We start from the raw sequence: 19,184 nt of genomic DNA on the forward strand, positions 1-19,184 counted from the left end.
TAAAGAAAGATTAGCCCAAAAAACATATAGCTGTAATATATAACTTGCCGTTTGCATGCAGCTCATTGATGACAGACTAGTTAATAGCTTGCTGTTCTATTGTAGCATTTTAACTTACAAACTGCAAGTAACAAAAGGATCTTTGACAGAAGCAGTAACACACTGATCTATTTTACATTATATGAACTTTTTGATCTACATGGTAAACGTTATTTGCAGCAGGTATATAACCCTGGCCTGTACTACCTGCCTTTCAAGCAGTCACAGCTACCCCTACACAAAGCTCCTGGCTGGCTTTCTCCAGGTAGACGATTAATCACCAGTTATCTTGACATTTTAATTTTTGCCTGAATATTACTGGAGCCCAGGAACTCGGCACCAGCTGCTTTGCCTTATGCTTTCTCCCTGAGAGCATATAAAAGGACAGCATAGGCAGCATACGTTGGCCTTACTGAGCTGGTGCCACATTGTGTTGAGGATAGTGCGGTCTCTTTCTCCTTGCAGTAACAGTACGGGAAAGTGCATTATATATTGCTGAGATCGTTAAGGTACGTTTCTTTTAAGGCCAGCTCAGTGGCAAAATTGTGCTGCCTTCAAGGGTAATTAGTTTCAAGGTTGTTTATTACTTGGGTAAGGTAAGGGGTTGTATAGGATTCCTGCTGTAGCACTAGAAGGTGGCTCTGCATTTGCGTCATTGCAAGACGAGCCCCTGACAAGTTAATTGGCCAGGCTCCCATGCCCTCATGCACATCTCAACTCGTATACCAACATCACTTCTTGGTGCAGAGCCTGCTCAGGTGACGGATTGCCATTGGTTTCTTTGCAAGCAAGATCATCACACTATATTACTTCCCCTTATTTAACCCCGGGCCCAAACTCTATTACTTCCCCTTAATACCAACTCCTCTTATGTTTGATGATGAGGGCGGCTCTTATGCGATTTGCAGCTCTTCCAGGTAATCTCATACATGATACATCTGCCCTTAGCAGGCAATTCTGGCTCTGAGTCCACTAACTCTCTTGTAAAAAGGCACCTGTATTGACAGGACTGGAGGTCGTCATGGGGGGTTATTTGCACCAAAATCATCCTGTACTGATTCCACTTCCAGGCAGCCTGCAACTGCGCAACAAATAGCCAGTGAGTGCATACTGCTGGCAACAACAAACATGATTGTGCATCGATTCATGATGATCAAACTAGCCTAAAGCCAGGGCATCAGAAACAACATTTAAGCAGTGTGACTTCCGAACATAAAAAAAGTTAATCTGTAGGCCTCACCTGCGCAGATTTATTATCCATTGCTATTTTCTTCAAAAAAAAAAAAAAAAAAAACAGCCCTTAATGTAGTAGTGTAAGTCAGTCAGAACATTTGCGCACGTTGCAGCTTGCCTGGCACAGCCCCAGGCCGAACCCCCACAGATTTTATGATCGTGCCCGGCCTGCCCTGAAAACGAATCCTGCCCTGGGCCTGCAACCTGTACTGATTTCACCCAGGCAGCCCGCAACAAATAGCCAGTGAGTGCACACAACAAGCCAACAACAAACCTGATCGTGCATCGATTCGTGATGATCAAACAACTAGCCTATGCCAGGCAGGGCATTAGAAACAACAACATTTAAGCAGTGTGTGTGACGTCCGAACATAAAAAAGTTAATCTGTAGGCCTCACCTGCGCAGATTTATTATCCATTGCTTAAAACCAGCCCTTAATGTAGTGTAACAACTAACAAGTAAGAAGTAGAAGATTTGCGCACGCTGCCTGCAGCTTGCCTGGCACAGCCCCAACCCGAACCCCCACAATTTTATGAGCGTGCCCGGCCTGAAAACCAAACCGAATCCTGCCCTGGGCCTGCATCCTCTACTGATTACAGGCAGCTGAGCCCACAACTGCGTAACAAATAGCCAGGCAGTGACTGAGTGCACACTAAACATGATCGTGGTTCATCCCATCGATTCGTGATGATCAAACTAACTAGCCTAAGCCAGGGCATCAGAAACAAAACAACATTTAAGCAGTGTGACCGTCACGTCGAACATAAAAAAGTTAATCTATTCTGTAGGCCTCACCTGCGCAGATTTTTTTGTTAATTCATGATGTCTGCCGGCCAGGCCTACGCCGCCTATCATTCCCAGCCTCCGTCAGACTCCAGGCCAATCTTCATGTTGTTGCGTGCTTATCTAGGTTCCTGATCGATACTGTGACCTTATGCCCCTATTCGGCTATAATTCCATTTATTCCCTATATTGGCATAACCGTTCAAGTGCGATTTTCTGAAAAGTCATCTCTGGCCTCACACGAACAGAGCCACATTCCAGCATGACTCTCTGCTACTTCCTTTGCGACCAATTAGTGCAATGACAGAGCAGCAGTCACTATCTGATATTCCTAGATAACACTCCGAGTTCTTCAACAAGATAAAAACTTAGCAAACCTGGAAATCCCCGCTTGCTATGTTTTGATTAGTAATAGAACTCTAATGAGCAACTGATAACTGTCACTTCCTAGTGACATCTTTAATTGACGTCTTATGTCCAGCAAACTTGCGTCAAACCCGGCACCTGTCAGGTATAAATATTACCAACGTTGCCTTAAGCAATGAGAGAGATACGAGCTGTGAGTTCGTTCCCTGTTGCTGATGCCAGCTGCCTGCATGACCCTGTGTTGGTAAAAACTAGCACTCTGTCGCTGCAGCCTGCTATCCTGTGGTGGTGAAGCTGCTGATTACCATTATCGCCGCTACAGCGCGACCTATGGTGCAGTACGCTTGAGGAGCCGAGCAGCCGTCCTCTGCGAAGACATCCAGGCCAGCTGCCCGCGGACGCTGTCACCCCTCCTTCCTCGACGCGCTGAGAGAAGCCGCTGTATTTCTCGTGCAGAGAAATCCAGTCCCGGCGCTTCCGGTTTACCCTCGCGGGTGACTGGGATATCGAGAGAGACCCCTGAAGGAGATACCAATCCTCCATCATTCTATTCAGAGGTATGGTGTTGACTAAACCCTTAGACGAGAATTCTTGAAACAAACCTTGGCAAAACCAACTTAACTTAAGCTACTTACTTACTCCCCTTCTCACGTGTTAGGCTTAGGTCAGGCACACTGGGGTAGGCTTAGTTAGAAGCACCAGTTGAGTATGTTAGCCTAATGTATATATGACTGTATATATGTTTTATTACTTTTAAACCATTGTATGGCTAAGAAACCATATCAATGCTTTTACAGTTCTATTTCGCAATACTTATCTTACTGTACGTACTTTTTATAATAACAGTTATTGCAATTGTGGCAATACATTTCTCTTGTACGAGAAGAAAGACTGTTCAATAAATGTTAACCCTTTATTGATAAACGCCCGTCTCTCTATTCTCTACATACTGTGAAAGTAAACTGCACTAGACTGACTGAGTGAAATCTATGTCTATTGTTTCACACGACCCTAGAGATCGACTCTTGATCTGAGGAGCAAAGTTGTCATGTTGCACGGTTGTTGGAAAACTGAATCCCTTCTTGTCTGTGCCAAGGAAGCTGATCACTTCCTATGCAGAGAAGAAAGTTTCCAGTGACCTCTGAGCTAGTTGGTAACACAACCCAATTAAGTTTAGCATAGTCAGTGGAGGCCTGGAATATCCGCAGTTCCACGTCGATACTACTGTTTATGTTATTCCAATGCGCAGGGCCTAGTGGGAAACTAGGAACTACACTACAATGTGATGTGTAATGTAATGACATTGATAACCCTCCCAACCGCAATGATAATTAATTTAAAAAAAAACATAATCCTGCGCCTGCGGCCCCCGCCGCCCCCAGGCCCTGCCAGCCCTGCCTCGCCTCGCCTCACCTCACCTCACCTGCCTCAGCTCAGCTGCCTGCCTTATTTTGGAAATTCGGCCGGCGCCGGCCTACCCCCAGGGCCCAGGCCATCTTGTCCCTGCCTCCAGGCGCTGCTGTAGCAGTGGTAGGTAGACGGTCGGGTCGACGTCGACCAATCACAGTATTATGATTTAAAAAACCTGACTCACTGGTCTGGCCACCACCAGTAAATTAATCACGTTCACGGTTCACTTCAATCTCGCCCCCTGCCCTGCCTCGCTCGCACCCAGGTCGCCCTCACCTGCTGAGCAGTGAGCACTCGCAGTCGCCGGCCGCTCCCAACTCCGAGTCGAGTCCCCCACCACCAGCAACTTTGGGCGGGCGAGGGAAGAGGTGCGGACGTGCGGTTATGCAGGGGCAGGCAGAGAAAATGCGCGTGCAATGCATTCAATTGCATGCAATCTGCGCACGCGTCACTTCCTCTGGCGCGCACAGCCCCAACCCCCGCAGCAAAGCCCTGCCCAGTGCCTGCCCCTGGGCCCCTGCAACAAGTAACAAAAGTTACAATTTAGAAAACAACAAGTCCCGGACGGACTCCCGCCCACTGGGGCCCTGATCCGCGCCGCGGCCTGGAAGTGGAATTAATTTGTTCTTAAGTAACTGGTGGGACCCGGAGCAGAGAGCAGGGCAGCTCAGCTGTATGCTGCAAGCATGCATCATCGACGTCGACTACCTCGACCTGGTCAGTCAGATGGCAACAGTGACAGTAATACACAGCAGCGCCCCACAGCCACACTCTGTGTGTGCCTGCCAGAGTCACCACCAGTCAGTGCGCAGACAGAGACACGCACAACTTTAAAAAAATCAAAATGAGGCAGGAGAACAGGTGCACTTAATGCCGAGTGATAGACCCGGCCCCCATAATTAAGTGCCGGTGCTGAGCACCGGCAAGCTCCGGCTCAAATTAAGCCCTGGAAGCTGCGAATAAATCAAAAACGCTGTTTAATACAGTTAAAGACTTCGCAGGGGCTCAAACTACTGCTCCAACGCGACCCCTAAACATGAAGCAATGCCAGGATTTAGCTCAATTTTTCTCTGATAAAATTGACAATTTGATTGTCGAGATAGATAAAAACACTTCGACAACCGCCCCTAAGGAAGACTGGGAGTACACTCCGACCATAAATCAGACCCTTCAAAAATGGCCCCCTATTACAACGGATGCTCTCATCTCAATTATGAAGACGATAAAATCTGGTTCTCCACAGGATCCCATTCCTATCAAGATAATAAAATTACTTGACACGCCTGCCCTTAAAATCATTGCGGACACCCTAAATTCATCTTTAGAGCTTTCCACAGTGCCAAAGATATGGAAACATGCCATAGTGACACCCCTGTTGAAAAAACCTACAGCCGATCCGGATACATTGGCCAATTACAGGCCTATTTCACTCCTTCCCGCTTTTTCCAAATGCTTGGAAAGACATGTGCATTCAGCACTGACGCTTTTTTCAGAGGAAAATGCCTTACTTCACTCCACCAAGTCAGGTTTCCGAGCAGGCTTTTTCTACAGAAACTGCCCTACTGGGTGTTTCTGAAACCATGAGGAAACTCCTCGATGATGGTCAAACGGTTGCGCTTATTTTACTTGACTTAAGCGCAGCCTTTGACACCGTATCGCATAAAAGGCTTATCGCTTTACTGGGAAAAAATGGAATAGGCGGAAACGCACTCAAATGGATTAGATCATTCCTGAGTCATCGGACCTTTCAAATATCGTTGTCAGCGGCATGTTCGGAAACTTTCAATTCCCCTCATGGAGTACCGCAGGGCTCCATCCTTAGCCCGCTCTTTTTCAATTTATATCTTAGACCCCTAGCGGATCTAGTGGAAAAACCGGGTCTAACCTTCATGTCGTATGCCGACGATTCTCAGATTGTGTTCTCACTATCTGAACCCCAAACTTCTTCTCCATCTCTCCTTAAAGCTGGCCTGCTATCCATTTTCAACTGGATGTCAACTAACCAGTTGAAATTAAATGGAGATAAGACGGAGATTCTCCTTCTGGGCAGGCAACCAGAGCTTTGGAACTCATTACATTGGCCTGCCCAGATGGGAAATCTCCCGACACCAGTGCCGCAGGCTAGAAATCTGGGGATAATCCTGGACAACTCTCTGTCCATGAAACAGCAAGTCAACAAAGTAGTGAGCATCTGCTTTACCATCTTGAGATGGCTCAGGAAGATCCTGTGGATGCTGCCTAGCCCTATGCAGAAAACGGTGGTCAACGCCTTAATTACATCTCGGCTTGACTACGGGAACATCCTGTATCTAGGTGCAAATAAAGCAGTCACAAAAAGACTGCAGCTTGTACAAAATGTGGCTGCTCGTCTTCTTTGTGGCATACCTAAAAACAGCAGCGTGTCCCCTTACCTGCGTGAACTGCACTGGTTGAGGGTGGGGAATCGCATTAGGTTTAAAGCATTAAACTACATGTTTAAAATCAAAGCAGGTACCGCTCCTAAATATTTGCAGGCACTTACTTCCCCCTACATCCCTAATAGGAATTTACCATCAAAAGCAGCTGAAAAATTCTGTGTCCCCAGATTTAAGCTGGCCAGGATGGGAGGCAAATCCTTTGCCTACCTGGGTCCCATCATTTGGAATACACTCCCAATTCAAATACGCAAAGAGCAAAACCCTCTCAGGTTTCGAAAGGAGATAAAAACCTGGTTGTTTAACCAGTAATCTGATCACTTATGCTGGCTACACTTTCTACCAGGCTGTGTGTTAGGCGCCGGGAAACCCTTTTTGGGTAGCTGTTGCGCCATATAAGTTGATAAAATAAATAAAAAATAAATAAGAATATGTGAAGTTGTTTAAGGAATGAGAAACATAAATGACCAGTCTCTCATACTAAACAAAGAATTAGCTAATTTAAAGTTATTGGCAAAGGGTCATTTTTGCTAATCTTACTGCCCTAGTTTATTTTGGTTTCAAGGCAGTTAACTTCACAATTTCCGCCATGTTTGTCACTTGAACCACAGAAAAGAGAAGTATGAGGATTAAGGAAGATAATTCACTGAACACATACTGCTGCAGCAGAAGTTAGTTGAAGAACATCTGCAAGTATTTAATAAATTTAAATGTTTATCATTACAATAAAACTAAATGGGTTTACCTACTGGGGAAACTGGAGGCAAATAGGAGAGATGCAGAGTACTGGAGGAAGTTACTCCTCTACATGCTGGGCAGGTCCGAACTGTATAAAATTATATACTTGCCCAAGATTCTCTACATACTCCAGAACACCCTGTTTGAGGTGCCGGACTACTTCTTCAGCAATGTAGAGGCTGTGACTAGACTGTTTCTAAGGGAGAATAGTGGGGCCGGGAGGGGGGGGTGGCTGGCTTACACAGAATAGCCTTTAATGCTTTGACCAGTTAACTATATGACGGGGGCGGCCATTCCCAGCCTGCGTCTTTACTAATGGGCTACCCAACTGCTGGCAGTGAACGATTAGGCATTCGCAACACAGCAGGACTCATCTTGGATAGGTACGCCCTACTGTCATACAATGTGGCATTGATGGAAGCACAGAAACAATCAGGTACTGGGGGCAGTCACGATCCTCAACATAGCAGACTAGGAGATGAACCTGAACTGGTGTAGGAGGGCCAAGAAGTTGGTTTACCAATCCGGAGGTTGTCCAAGCAAATATGATAAAGTGTAGGGCCCTTGGGGGGAAGTGGGAGAAGGCCCAGAGTGAGGCAGCCCTCGATTGATGTAAAATACCTGGGAGACTGTGCCAGGAGTGGATCCCATAAGGAGACCCTCGATTATCGGGCTCCCACACAGGGATGTGAATGTATGTAGGATTGAGTCACATTTTGATAACGTGGTGATAGGAGGGCGGGAGAGTGGTGCGTGGATATGAGACGTCTATATTACAGTTTTGATATTTGTCTGTTGGTGGCAATACTCAAACTGATTAACAACAAACTCAAAAGAGTTTCACCATCACTTTAATTAGGTCATTTTATTAGGGACATGTCTTATCATTCTGGGTATTACAACACCTTTAGTAATTTGAACTAAATGTTAAATTTTGGTTCGTCTCAAACTTTCAGCATTCCCTTGATCCCAGGGCTTAAGGCGCAATATCCTTGCCTGCAGGGAGAGGAAAGTAAACTGGTGACAGCTGTGCATAAACAGAATAAGGTTTCCTTCAATAATTGTTAGGATAAATCCTAACTTGGTGGCTGGTACACTAGTACAGCACTATGTTGTCTAGGCACCAACATGTAGTATTAACAAAACATTTTTAAACCTGCCCTGGTCCACAGTTGCACACTTTGAAGACGGAAAGAAAAAATTAAAAATTACCTCTTTTTCTAGTGCTTTATATCCACACATTGTGTTGATTACACTCGTCTGAAAAACAAGTTAAACAGGTCAATTTTACAGTACTGGAAATCAACAAGGCTAAATTGGATAGCCAAAGAAAACACAGACAGACTTATGGATAGCACATGTTGTTTTGTTGTTATTTGCAATTGGCTCAGCAGTTCTTAACCAAGTCACTGATTAGTCCGAAAAAGAATGTCTAAATGTACTGAACCATGGACTCTGACTGCAGGAGATGGGATGCATAAGAATAGGGAATGAATACACAGAATAACACAATGGACAAGTTGGGGCCCAGTAAAAAGGTGTGGTTCATCGAAACAGTCATAGGTGAAGGACATTGAATTGACCTAAGATGGTTAGAGAGGTCATCCACACATCCCCTCTTCCAGTATTAGTATAAATATTAAGCAGGCGAGAACATACGAATGCAACCAGCAAACTTTAGTAGGATGGAATAGGAACCTTACTAATAAATTAGCAAACAACTCTGAGCTAGTAAAAACACACGAACCACAGCGGAAGACTCTAGTAAGGTAAGAAGTGTGCTCTAAAGCGAACTGGGGTCATGCCATATTCATTTGAAAACATGTGGTAACTTTACCTAGACTTAATTTTTTTTTTTAAATGCATATGCTTTTAAATCTATACTGGGAATGCCAATCCCACCATCATGCTACTTACTCTTGTTTTGGGGGGGGGGGGGAAACGCGCGGAAGGCTGGACAGCTGTGCACCATTATATCGTGGTGGATATATTGACCTACAAAAATCTTGCATCTTTTAAATGAATAACGACTGCATAATCATGGGGAGCATTTGTGGGCAAGCATACAATTACTGTTGCTAAATCTACATCTGCTTACTTTGACAACGTAGTAGTAGTTAATAAAGAGGATGCAACATTTTTTTAGGCTAATATTTAGACTGTGATCTATTACCCACACCGGCTAGAGAGGGGGCACTTTGACCAATGCCATCACAAAGGTGGTCAGGGAGAGGGCAGTGCAAGACTGGGCTGTGTAGGCAGGCTCGGTCTTCAGTAGTTCATTTCCGGTTGCCAACACTGCCTGTACAAAGAGACTTTGTCGGAGGTCAAGAAATTGCTTGTTCTAACTTATGTAAAAGAAAAAAAGCCAAACCAAGATGTACTTTATGTCATTTACCTGCTTTACTCTGTCCCACTTTTGATACTCATTCCACAGTTCAAGAAACGCCTGGAGAAAACTTTAGAACAAAAAAAACGAACAAGCCCTTCCCTCCATACCCGTCTCAGTATTCCAAACTCTTTCGCCTATAGTGACTCTAAGACTTAGAGGAGGAAACACACACACTGCTAAGGTTTGAACCTTCTTGGATGTTCAATTACTTTATTTTAGTGGCAATCAACTTCTCCATTAAAGCTCTATTTTTGTAAAAGAAAGTAGGTATTGGTGTTTTCTGCCTACTTTGGTAAACAGCAATACCCACCTACGAGAAAACCAAAAATAACGATTTTTAAAGATTTTAGGATTTTGCCTGAGCAAGGATCAGTAACTTGAGGGGTATAGTACCTGCAGCTGCTTCTTGCTTCTATAAACCACCGCAAGAGACTATTCCTCTCAAACTAGATAAGTTGGAAAGAAGAATGTAATGCCTATGTACTTGATACTGAGCCATGCAACGATGGCTCTTGTTCTTTTTGGTCTGGGTTTGCTACAAATCCACCGTACCCGATTGGTGGTTATTCCAGCCTACCTCTTATGCCCATGGTGAAACGCAGAATTTGCTGTGTGATTGGTTAAGATTTTCTCTGACACCTTTAAAGCGCATTTATATAGCCTTGGTTTGTTTTGCTGTCATAATGATAAGGTTCTGTTCAGTGGTCTAAGTTTATCCATTTTCCAGAGAGGTGATGACTTACTGGAAGTCTTCCCATAGGAGAGCACAACTCTTAATGGCTTTGCGAGTCTCTGACACCAGTCAATAATGCCAGAGGTCACTGGTTGGTAAAGGTACCAGAATGGCCAGAACAAATATGGAAGCTGAACTTCTGATGGAAGATCCAGATTTCTCCTCAAGGATGGGTCACTTTGGCAAGCGTTGGGAAGGACAGGGTTTCCGTGCTAACAGGCTTGCGGGTGTCAGGTAAATTTGAATTTCTGGAAACATATGATCTTGTGTTACTTAGCAATCACTCTCTTCAGAATAAAGCAATTATCGTATTTATTGTCATTCTTCTTCTTCTTCAAAAAAAGTTTTGGGCTCATCAACAAAGCCAAGAGATGTCTGCAGGAGGAGGGACCTGCGAAGGAAATTAATAGTATTTATTTTCCTTTCCGATTGAGGTAGTCTTTGGCAAGCCTAAGGAAGTCTCCCTCTAAAAACCTTGTCCGCTATAAAGGAATGATACAGTGAATCTATAGAGGGTGGTTTCTTTTTAGCTAAGTTTCCAAAGCCAAACAGATAAGGCACATCTTAACTTCCCCGACTGTGCAACAGTCATTAATTACCCAGGATCACCTAGGACATTATACTTTACAGCGGTTGACAATGTATAACTGTAGCCATCACCTGCTTTGTGATTGCAGTAATAGGCTTTACTGAGGAAGATTCTTTTTACTGTGTAAATTCACCAGGTGGGGGCTGTATGGGACACATTCTGATATCCCTCTAATGACTGAAGACCTGAGATTTGGGTCTGCTGATTGTTTCACCACATTCTGGTTTTTTTTTTAATTGAGAGCAAGGCAACACTTTGAAGAGTCCAGATATCTCGAACACTTGTAAGACAACACCTCAAACAGACGCCATTCAGTGTGCATTTCTGAGGGCATTCCACTTGGAGACAATAGCATCACTAGAGGATAAAACAAGAGTGGGGTAGTTTGCATGCATAAAAGTTATTAACCCTGTACTCTGGGAACCATTCCCTTCTCCTATTCCCTAGGGGGTTGCAAACTATTTCTTTTATTTGTGATTACTTGCAGTTAAATTGTGCAAGATCTAGCATACAAGATGTTTGTATTTCAGGATGTCATCATGTCATCATGTTTTTGGCATTTGGAGTTATATTCTTTATTTTCTGTCTTTTAAGAGTTTCTCTCTTCTATTCGTTAAGGGTGTGTGTACATGAGTTCATGCTCTCCTGTTCCAGATTGTACAAGACACAAGGACTGAACTGGAAGAGAACAGTTATCTTTTCTGGCCCTTTTTGTTCTTCCAAACCAACGCTTTGTCTGTCAAAGTGTCCTTTTAAGAGCCTTGGAATCTCCTACCGAGCAGGCTAATAACAGGGGCTGACTCAGGGTCGAGTGGTTCTCCCTCTCTCCTACTATTTGAAGAATAAGAAAAGCGTTGAAAGCTTAGACACTATAAGTGACTAACAGACACAATAGCGCCCCCACATAAAGTGGGGCATGCACAGGGCAAAAACATTTTGGCTCTTTTCCCTCTAGAAAATAGAGGAACATGGACATGATGATAGTATCTATGCTAGACAGCCATATGCATTAAATGCCAGAGCCAACCATATAGCAAAGTGACTACTCCTTATTCCCAAGACATGACATTATGTCAGTAGCAGTGAGATCAGAGCACAAAAAGTTGCTATTTTGCAGTCCCTGAATAAAGTAGTTGAGTCACAGCCATAGTTAGTTGTGTGTTGGAAAGGTGATATAAGGTGGTCTCTGCATCTCATACCATGTTAGCCTCATCCTGTGCCACACCTCCACCCAGGTGTCTGGCAGTTCCAACCCACTGTATTGACTAATTTACTTAATATTTATGTCCCGAGATGATGGGAGTCAACATAGCATTCCTACGTCTACCTCATTGATGTCAGGACATATGGTCTTAGAAGTCCAAATGGCCATGAAATGAAATGAAATGAAAAATTCCACTTGTATAGCGCATAACCACCCGGAGGCCTCGCAGCGCTTGGTCTTTGATATGGCTACCAGTTAGTAAAGACTTTTATTACAAGCTAAGCATCTGAAAGGAGTCCAGCTTGTACAAAATGCGTCCTAGAACAACAACTGGTTTCTCCACCTTAAAATTCAAATTTGTCTATAGAGTCACTTTTGTCATTGTACACAGAAAGGTCAGATTTGATCACCTAGTCCAGAAGTCATCCACCCTGTGTTCACAGTATCCTAAGAAGCAGCTACCTCAACTTTCACCTGGAAGATAGAAATGATCCCTGCTCCACAGCACTCCTTGAAAGCTTGAGCAACATCAGACTCACCCAGCTCGTCTTAAAACCAACACACGACCAAGGATACAATGGACCCCATCTTCACCACAAGCAAAAGCATCAAACACAACTCCACTAATCCCCTCACATGAAATGACGACTCCATCATCCACTTCAACACACCTAAAGTCCCTAAAACCCTACTAGGTTCAGCATTCTAAGTCACAGCTGGGGCAAAATCACAGAAGCAGACTGGCTCAACGCCCTAAGCATGGATCAACCAAGCCCCACAGACAACCTGGACAAGGAAGTCAACAACTGGATCAAGAACTGCGCAGACTCCCTCGCACCTAACAAGCATAGCAGATCAAACAAGCAGGCCAGCTGGTACACAGAAGACCTCCAACACAACAAATGACACTGTAAGCAGCCAAAAAGGAAATGAACAGCCATCCACAACGCCACCGGCAGAACAACCTGCAAGGCAACAAACACTCAGATGCTATTACCGGCAAATAGGAGACTCCAAGAAAAAAGCAAGAGTGGACCACTTCAAAGGATGCTCCAACATCTGCAAGGGGATCTTCTTGTTGTTTTAAGATCAAAGGAGAATGAATCACTTGTGTCAGTAAATCAGAGTCTTACAGGGATTTTATTGGAGACCCACAACCACAGAACCATTTTGTGCAGTATATCTTGATTCTCCTTCAGTGTGGTTAAGTGGACAATATCATTATAGGTCCTATCACTTTAGTGTTTTGTTCTCCAAGTGATCTACTGTCCGCCGCCTCGAGGGAGACTAACTGGGTAGCGACAGTCGTGAACAGAGGTTAAAAGTATCTATTTTCCTGTGTTTGGTGATTTATTGAACAGGAAAATGAGAAGGTTAAAAAAGATGGCGATGTTGAAGAGGTTGACATGTTTTGACACAGTGTTGCCCCTAAGGGGCGTGTGGCCTTTATCAGGACCAATGAGGACATGGTCTAAAATTTCAGTGCTCTCCAAGCATGAGTGAGGTAAGTAATCTCACTTACCACTCTTCGTTATGAAGGCACAGAGTCTGCCCATAACTTAAAATAAAGGGGAAAGGACTTCCGTGAGGAGCAGGAACAAAAGAAGTGTTTTGTGTGTAAAACATCTCTGCAAGCACTGCTGCAGTTCTCCTTGCCTCTAAAGCTTCTCGATACTCAAGGATTTCACCACGCCCTGAGCCACTGTCCACAACATCACTTCCTACCAACAACTCAGCGACAACCTATCCAACTTCTTCCAAGGAAAACTGCAAGCATCTAGAGCAACTTAGTTCTCTAGGGTTGGGCTGGTGAGCAAATTGCTCACCTAGCCACCACCAACCAAGACGGCCATCTGACTAAATGGGCAACCCTTACCAGAAGGGACACAACGACAATCATGCGGATCATCCACTCTGGGGCACCAATGGACCCATGCCCCCTGACATTTACAATCAAGGAACATCACCAATCAGCAATACCCTGACTCACATTAACACCTCCATCACATCGGTCACTTCCCCAGATGAATAGAAACTTTTAGAAATCAATGCCCTCCTCAAGAAGCCCACAGGTGACCAGAATCAACTGAGCAACTTCTGATCTCTCTCCCAGCTCCCCATCCAGCCAAAATGATTGAGAAAACCTTCAACAAGCAGCTCACAGCCCATCTAGAGCTTCACCATCTTCTAGACAACACTCAATCAGGATTCAGAAGAAACCAGCACCAAAAACAGCACTCATTGCAGCCACCAATGGCATTCGAACCATTCTGGACCAAGGAGAAACAGGGGCACTCACTCTGCTTGACCTCACCGCAGCCTTCAACATTGTCTCACACAACAATCTCATCAGAAGACTCCATGAGATTAACATAAAAGGATCTGCTCTCAAATGGATCTGTTCCTTTAACATGAGAAAAAGCAAAAGGGCCACCCTTCACATCAGTCCAAAAAACTGTAATGCTGAGTGCCACAGGAATCGTCCCTTATCCCCACCCTTTTTAATATATACTACACCACTCACCAACATCATCTGATGACAAGACCACAAAATCACCTCCCACGTCATTGACACCAAACTCATCCTCTCCCTGAGGGGCAAGCCAACCACCACCAAACCAATTTCACCAACTGCATTACCATGGCGGCAGACTGGATGTGAACCAACTGTCTGAAATCCAACTACAACAAGATGGAAGTACGGGTCTTCGGCAACAAGACCTCCCCATGGGACTCCACCTGGTGACCATCAAAGCTAGGATTTACACCCACACAAAATATATGGCTCATCCTAGACGACAAGCTCAACAGGACAGCTCAAGTCAACGCAGTGAGCCCATCCTGCTTCCACATCCTACGCATGCTACGAAAGATCTTCAAATTGTTTCCTCAACACCTCATGGACGGTCACGCTAGCCTCATCACCGGCAGGCTGGACTACGGCAACAACCTACACTGGAATCTCCAACTCCTACACAGACTCCAGACCATACAGAATGTCATCACAAGACTCCTACTCTACCACGCACGCTGCACACACATCACACCTCAGAAAGTTTCACTGGCTCCTCATTTACAAGTGCAGCCAATTCAAACTTTAACCACACATATAAAGCCCTTTACAACACAGTACCAGAATACTTAAGCACCTGCATACATTTTCACCAGAGAGCTACATTCTGCCTCACTCGCACACGCTCTCTGCATCCGCTAAAGCAAAACAGGAAGTTGCTCATTCTCCTACATCACACTCAACATTGGAATTACCTCCCTCAACCCATCTGAGCTTCCTCCTCACTTTCATGAGTTTCACAAGAAGCTGAAGACCTGGCTCTTCGTATAAGTTCCTTGAGGACCTCACACCTACACACCTGTCCAAGGACCTGGATACCCTCTCAGGTGATTAGTGCACTATACAAATGTACGTAACATAACAGATTGGGTCACTGCAGGCCGTGCTTAGAAATACGGTACTCCTCACACTTACTAAGCAATATGTTAATGGACGGCCACATTAGTAGATTGAGACACACCAACCTGATTGCTTATGCAGCACGTGTACGGCACACCACATGCCAGCGGACCCTTCCCCTCGCACTCATGATATTGATTCTTCGCCCAGTCTTTGAAATCTTCACCACCGCAACACTTGAACTAGAGGATATGAGTGAATTGAGAGCTTTCAGTATTTACAAAGATACATAATCATCACTTTTCCATCTTGTCAACAAGTGGTGACATTCCGGATAAACTCACACAAGGGACATAGAATTCAACCAAAAGTTCAGGCTACTGTGATTTCTAACAAGCCAATAAAATATACCAACTTACTCTACTCTGGACCCAAAGTGTGCAGGTAGATCTCAGAATTGCTCATGTTGGAAATAGTTGACATTGTCACTGGTTTAAGTATTTAGTCCCAAATGCACCCTAAACCCAGAATAGAACACACTATTACCAGCAGGAAATCTCGTGACATTTGCACACATCCAATGCTTGCAGTATATTTCATAAACAACTTAAGAGAAGAAGCATGCCTTATAAACACAGTAAAATAATCCATCAACATTGGAAGTTTGTTCAAGCAATCATGTGTATTGGTCTCTTGATAAACCTAGTCTGGTTGTAGCCCTCAGTCAAGGTCTTTGGAGGTCTGATGCCAAGATTTTTGGATGATATAAAATATTTCCGTTAACCTGAAAGCTAGGTCTAGCCTTGGTCATTACGAGAGGGTAAATTTGAAAATACCATCCTCGACACCCAAGGCTTTAAGGTCAGTGTTGTTTAAATACTCTTCAGAGTTCTTTGAAATCTGAAATCCAAAGCAGGATGGTGCACCCTGAAAAGTCAGTGGATTTAACTGCATAGTCCTGGCTCCGAAGCCTCTTTACGGTTCCAAGCAAAAGGGAATACACTCAAGTGCCGGATCTCAGACAGGTGTAAAGTTCATGAAGGTGTGGCTGCGGAGATCGGACAGCATAAAAGCAAACCAATGGCCTTATCAGAAAAGTGTATGCAGTGAGTAACAGGTGGCAGAAAGGCGAGGCAATTCAAACAGAAAACAGAGTCAGGCTACCATGGAAAACATTACCAACTAAACAAAAGGCGTGATGACGGTGGTGTCATTCCAATGACACAAGCATGCGTCAGAAGGCAGGTGCGCGCCTGTAGAATGACAAAGGCAACATTTTTTTTAAATGTAGTATTTGACAAGTTAAGTGGCTTGACCTAAAAGGGGCAATGAGGAATAAAATGCAAATTTAAAAATAACTATTGGATGAGCTACTCATGCATGAACCTGGCAAGTTTTTGAACTCCGCTCACCCATAGGTTGGGAGGCCGAGACCTCAGTCATATGCCTTCTACTTACTCCTTGGTGGAATACAGGTTGAGGTGGCTTCCTATCAGCAATTCTCTTGCTCCCTTTTGCTAAACAAATAAATAAATAGCTAGTGGGACAGCTAAATGTAGGCACATGGAAGGTCTGAGGAATCTCTGCTCGTTGGTGGTTGCAGACAAGTTAATGATTCCCAGTCCTCAGGTCATTGAGTGTTCTGTCACATACATCTGGTTAAGGTAGGAACCCTCTAGCTGGAGAGTGTCTCTATCCTGCCTGGGCAAGACCAAAGTGCTGCGTGTGCAACAGAACCATCACCATCTCATCGGGTACCAAGCCTTATTCAATCCAACAATCCAAACATTTGCAATCTCACCCTCTCTCCTCTCTTCCCTTCCTCCCTGGTCACAGGTGTGACTCTCAGAAAGCCCAACACAGCCTTTTATCTGTACCAGGTTGATAAAATTAGTATTGTTGTGCTTGTGGTGATTATTAGTGTCTATAACTGTGCTGATGTTGCAGACTTTGGAAGGCCAAGTCAAGTCAAAATAACTTTGATTCAGAAGAATCATAAAAGTATACAATTTAACATACAAATTCACAAATGGTATTTCATATCCAAAATTTCAGAAACAAGAACACAATACGCAGTATATCAAAAGCATAAAATCGATAAAACATTATATTAATACAAAATGATTCCTAAATAAAATCCGTCCAATAGAACTAAGCATTAAACTACATTTAGAGACAGTTAATAATAGTCTCAAATGCTCCAAACTTCCTTATATATTCAAGGTCAGATATCCCTCACGAAGAGTTTAATAACTTCTCTTGAAAGCGAGCAATGTAAAGTGCACTATGCATTGTTAAGCTAAGTCATTACATATACAGGTGGGGTAGCTTCTCACACCAACCACCTTGATTAGGCATGACAACTGCCAAAGCATAATGCATTTAGACCTTTGGAAGGCATATTCACACTTTCATGAAAGTTTACTAAGATAGCTTAGGGAATTAAGCACTTGCTGCTGAGATGTGTGCAAATTCTGTACAGGTTATACCTAGCATGGTGAAAAGTAAAATCCTAAAAAAAACGTAATATTTATGGTGCTATGAAACACTTGTTTTGAGTGCCATACGAAAACAAGTTATAAGCACGTACAAGTGGTCATGGGTGAAAGCACTCTCAAAGTTTTAAAATGAAACTAATGATTTTGAAAATCACATGAGGTTTATTATTGACTTTGTTCATTTTACCATGGCTACCAATCTTCGTTTTAAAAATAAATCTTTTTCAGTAACGTAGGTTTTAAATCATGCTTATCTCAGACGTACGCACACAGAAATGACTGGCAGCTCATTTATCTAGACACTCCCTTGAATTGTAAGAACAGAACGGGTTAGCACTAGGTTCTGCATGAATGTTCAGAGAAGCACACAAGTGCTTCATGTCAAAGCAAACTCCTTTTCAGGTTTAGGGTAGAATTACATTAGGGCGATATCCTGAAACCGGTCCCAGGATACTCGTTTACGGTCCAGGGAGGACCTAGCTTGGCAGTTCGGGCTGGACTGCTCCCTTGCAGTGTCAAGAATGATTTACATATGGCTGGGCCCAAACTGGGGTGACCTGGCGACCTAAATAACGATGGATTAAACCCAGATCTGTGACAGGGGGTGAGTGTTTGAAAACTTTCAACACTCAGCCCATCATCTTATTGTGTGATGTTATTATATTAGCACCACTGGGAGAAACGTATTGTTTTTGTGACACAGGTGTGAGGCATGAACATTAAATTTGCTTTTATAACTTTTCAATTATGATCATTAGATCATCATGCATCTTGTTGTGACACTGATCCTAAGGTCCAGCAATGCTCCACAGCTTGTCTAGAGGGAATGAGCCCCTGATGAAGGGCATGGCCATAAATGCATACCGTTATTTGGATTTACTGTCATGTTGATCTAAAGATCATAATTGAAAAGTTATAAAAGCAGATTTAATGACAAAATGAACCAAGAAAGAATAAAGAAACTAAAAATGAACGTTTTATCATCACTGATTACTCTTTGAATGATTGAAACTTAATACAGACTATATTCACCATTTTGACCAAAATACACTTATGAGTGCGAGGATCTTTCCATTGTTTTGGAACACTCTTACACAACTTAATATTTGCAAAATTGGGGTAATAGTGGTCTAAAACTACAAGATAGTTCTGTGGCTGTATATACTTGCTGCAGAGATGTAGGGGTATTGTTTGCGTCATTGGCATTAATTCTTGCATGTCCATCCGGCTGTTCTTTTTTTAAAAGTTCAGTTTGTAGTCTGTGCTATTTAAATTGGCTTATTTATTAGTGAAAGAAAGAGCTGCATAGCGATCCAGGCAATAGTACTCAGAAACAAGAATTGGCAAAGCCGATTGGTCTCGCCTCTACGAG

The 19,184-nt window shown here is 43.7% G+C and overlaps 1 protein-coding gene across 1 annotated transcript in view; it reads right to left on the reverse strand.

Annotated features, from left to right (window-relative positions):
• The window catches only part of TSPAN15 (tetraspanin 15), a 175,203-nt gene that overhangs the window by 52,530 nt on the left and 103,489 nt on the right, over nt 1-19,184 (reverse strand). Inside the window, exons 5-6 of the mRNA XM_086938647.1 lie at nt 15,440-15,556; nt 8,197-8,244 (exon numbers count right to left, since the gene is read on the reverse strand). Coding sequence (XP_086794773.1) covers nt 8,197-8,244; nt 15,440-15,556 — 165 coding nt within the window. The remainder of the gene's footprint in view (nt 1-8,196; nt 8,245-15,439; nt 15,557-19,184) is intronic.

Source organism: Lissotriton vulgaris, chromosome 9 (assembly GCF_964263255.1).
Source record: "Lissotriton vulgaris chromosome 9, aLisVul1.2, whole genome shotgun sequence".
Lineage (NCBI taxonomy): Eukaryota > Metazoa > Chordata > Amphibia > Caudata > Salamandridae > Lissotriton > Lissotriton vulgaris.